At 24.0% G+C, this 3,910-nt stretch overlaps 1 protein-coding gene across 1 annotated transcript in view; it reads left to right on the top strand.

Annotated features, from left to right (window-relative positions):
- The window catches only part of LOC106789142 (protein abrupt-like), a 45,597-nt gene that overhangs the window by 36,265 nt on the left and 5,422 nt on the right, over nt 1-3,910 (top strand). The window contains exon 8 of the mRNA XM_014753122.1: nt 3,169-3,283. Within this exon, the coding sequence (XP_014608608.1) occupies nt 3,169-3,283 (115 nt within the window). The remainder of the gene's footprint in view (nt 1-3,168; nt 3,284-3,910) is intronic.

The raw sequence follows: 3,910 nt of genomic DNA, 5'->3' as shown, positions 1-3,910 counted from the left end.
ATTATATTGAAAATAATTTTTTATATTACACTTATGTTATGTTATTAACAAAAAATCTTATAATCAATTAATAATATATTAATAACACCCCATATACACTATCGTATACAATATATAATATATATATACTAATAAAATATAGTATTTATTATACATACACATATATAGAAAGTCAATTATTCGTTAATTCAATTTATTTCGATTTGTATATCAAACGTTTTTTATAAATCGTTTCAATGTATTAGATAAATGTATGCAATACGTGTATTCACTATGAAGGTCTAGTTTACACGTCTTTGAAACTACATTTCACTAAATTTCGTAAACAACATATCGTCGAGTATACCGGTGACCGTGGAAAGGGTCGGGAAGTGTTTAGTATAGTTCAAACACTCTCACTGTTAAAACGTATGTATTCTATTCTCTTTGTATATACTTTAACATATAATATTCTCTCTTTTATCTCCTCTTCCCTCTCCCCCTCTCCTCACCTCTCTCTTTCTCTCTATCTTTATGAAATTATATACGTATATTATTAATAATTATTTTTTAATAAAATTTTAAACAGAAAGAGATAATATACCATACTCGTATAAATTAAATATCATATAAATGAATTATTATTACATTTATAAAAGTGAATAAAGTAGTAACCTCATTAATTATGAAATTTTATAATAATATGATTGATTATTAAAAGAAAAAAAGCATCATTGAATATTTTATTTTTGTAATACGATAATATCTAATTAATTATTTAATTTTTCTTTTGTCCACATTTTTCATTTTCAGTTTAAATTATTATATTATTATTTGATTCTTGCCTGTAACGTTAACATTAATTGAAGTATTTTTCGATGCATTAGTTTCATCCGCAAAAATACAACACGATCTACCACGTTACATCGTTTTTCCTAATTATACAACGTGCAGATCTATTTAAATTTCATCCATTAATTATACAACACGCACTTTTGATCCTGTTATTGTTAACTGTTACATTCTTCATTATTTCGTACCCGTCAACGTTTTAGTATAATCAACGATGCTGTATTTTATCTACGATATATCGAATCCGTATGTTATTATTACATATATACAGGGTGTCCAAAAATATCGAAACCAAACCTATGTTACGTATTACTGTGGTTAAATAAACAAATGAAAAAAAAAAAAAACGAAAAGTTTCATATAAACTTTATGCTCGATAATATTTTTTTTTTTTTATTGAAAAAATATATTTCTTTTATCGATGCTTTACGATTAATTACTTTACGTTAATTATTATATTAAATAGTTGACAAAATTTGCACGCTGATTGTTTTTTTTTTTCACTTGGATGGTTTTAATAAAGTTGACATAATTTTTGATTAATTTTAATACGTAGTTCAAGTTTGATTTTAATTTCTATGCACGACACCCTGTATATTATTACATGCTAACGTATTTTCACTCGTTAATTTATCTTTCCTACGTCGAAGTTAAAAAAAATAATGGTTAGGAAAAGGTTGTTAACGTTTAATCATTCCACTTTAACTAGAAATTTCTCTAATTGTAATGAGAATTAATTATGTCTTCTTTTTTTTTGTTTTTTTTTTTTTTTCGTCGTAAGTTTATCTTTCATTTTTTAACCCACCCCCTTTTCTAGGAGTAGAAACAAATATATATATATAAAAGTATTAATTACTGTAATTAATTTCATTCGATGTTTCGAATTAATATCTTTTTGGAAAATTTTCGAAATACAAGTTAATTAACAATCGTAATTATTGTAATTCATTTTATTCGAATAATATGATATCGTTGTATTAAAAAAAATGAAAAAGAAAATTCAATATATTGATTAAATATTATTTAAACCAGGGATATGATGAGATACTAAAGTATAATATATACATATTTACATTGATTACAAATTTTATCAAATAACTTTGATAGCTCATAATATTATAAATATTTTTAATCAATGATTGCGTGTGTTTCTAATATTCGACGTATAAAAGAGTATTACAAAATACTCGGTAATATAATTTATATCGATTCTATTTATATTAAAAGTAGAAATATATCGGTATAATGTGTTAAAACATTTTACACAAATCACGCAATATTTTATATTTCAAAACTATGATCAACGTAGATAATCGAATTTTTATTATTATTTTGAAAATTTGATATTAATTAATTGTGCCAGTGTCAAACTTCGTACCTTTTTTTCTTTTTCGTTTGATCTGACTCTCTTCGTTGGGATAACAAAATAATTTTCTGATAATTAATTTTGATTAATTAATTTTTCAAATGAAAACAGAATTTTGGTCAAATAATACGTACTGATTTATTTTATTTTTATTTTCGGATTTAGCATGACGAAGAAACTTGCAGGATTGATTGAAATACATTATTGATTACTTATTTAAAAGAGAGAAAGAGTGAGAGAGAGAGAGAGAGATAGAAAGGAATTAATTGAAGAGAATATTCAGAATAAAAGCTTTTAATTATGTTGATTGAATTTTCTTCTTAGTATGGCGGATTAAAAGATTTTATTTTTTATTTTTTTTTTTTATATGAAATATTACGCGATATAACGTAAAATATGACGATTTATTTAATTTTGTATAGAAAATAAAAAAGAAAAATAGAAAAAATGAAAAGAATGACGTTAAAAATTTTGTTTAGAGTAAATTATCGATAGATTATTTAATAAACGCATAAATAGAAGTATAATAAAAAGATAGAAAGAGATATAATATTCGATAATTCGAATATTTTAAATATTTCAATAATTTCAAATACTCTATTGAGAGATTTAATTTTCTTTTCTTTATCATAATTAAATGAATGAATAATTTCTAATCTAACAAAGAATAAATGTTCGATAAGACAAATTGATGAATCATGTTTTAAACCATATTACGTATTAGATAATTCGTATATTTGAAATACACATCTATCTATCTCATCAAATACGATAAGAAAAACGCGATTGGGTGATTTAATTTTCGTATTAATTAATTATTACTTCCGTGTATTATCCGAATAAGCAAATGTACTACGAGTCGCGCGTTGTATTCGATTAATTACAAAAATTGAATGGACGTACACATACGTTAGATAAAACAATAGAAAGATAAAGTATGGTAGAAAATCATTAGAACAAATGTGTTTCAGCTTACGTGACTTCGAGATTCCCTTCGGTTGATGTAAGCAGTGTCAAACAAGTTTTGGCTTATAAATGCAAGGAAAATTCAACGGCCCTTAAGATGAAATCCATACGTTATATATGGTGAGTCACAGACATTTTTTATGATTATATATATTACAAATAAAATACATTTTTAATCCTTATTGGTCGTCAATTTTTTTTTTACACGTGATTCTTATTAATTAATTAATGTAATTGGTTTCGGTAAAGGTGTAAAACAATTTTCAGTATTGTAAGGAAGTAAAATTATTGTTAGAAATTTATTTAATTTTTTTGTTGAAGAAGTATTACAAATATGTTATGAGATTATGAATTATTTAATTATTAATTTTGTATTATTATGTGTCACGCGTTTTGTCACCTTCCACGTAATTTACGACCGATAAGGGTTAATTATTATTTTCTTTTTGGGGCTTTTCTCTCGTTTACTTTTACCTCCTCTCCGCCACCCACCACTTGGGAAATACAAAATAAAATAATATCGATCTACGAACGTTACCCAACGATAAATGATAATATGTTAATGAAATATTATTTAATATCAACGATTGTGTTGTAAGTTCATAGAAAAAAAAAAAAAGATTACGCGTTTTGTAAAAATAATTTTAGAATCAAAAATTGTTTATTTCTAATATATATGATTTTTTTTTAGTGAGGAAATTTGTTTCACTTCTACCGGACATCGATTTTTGTATTTAATTTAAAAAA

The sequence above is a fragment of the Polistes canadensis genome, unplaced genomic scaffold (genome assembly GCF_001313835.1).
Source record: "Polistes canadensis isolate GaletaPanama2010 unplaced genomic scaffold, ASM131383v1 scaffold_6, whole genome shotgun sequence".
NCBI classification, from domain to species: Eukaryota; Metazoa; Arthropoda; class Insecta; order Hymenoptera; family Vespidae; genus Polistes; species Polistes canadensis.
Note: the sequence above shows the minus strand (reverse complement) of the source record. Positions and strands in the feature narration are given on the sequence as shown.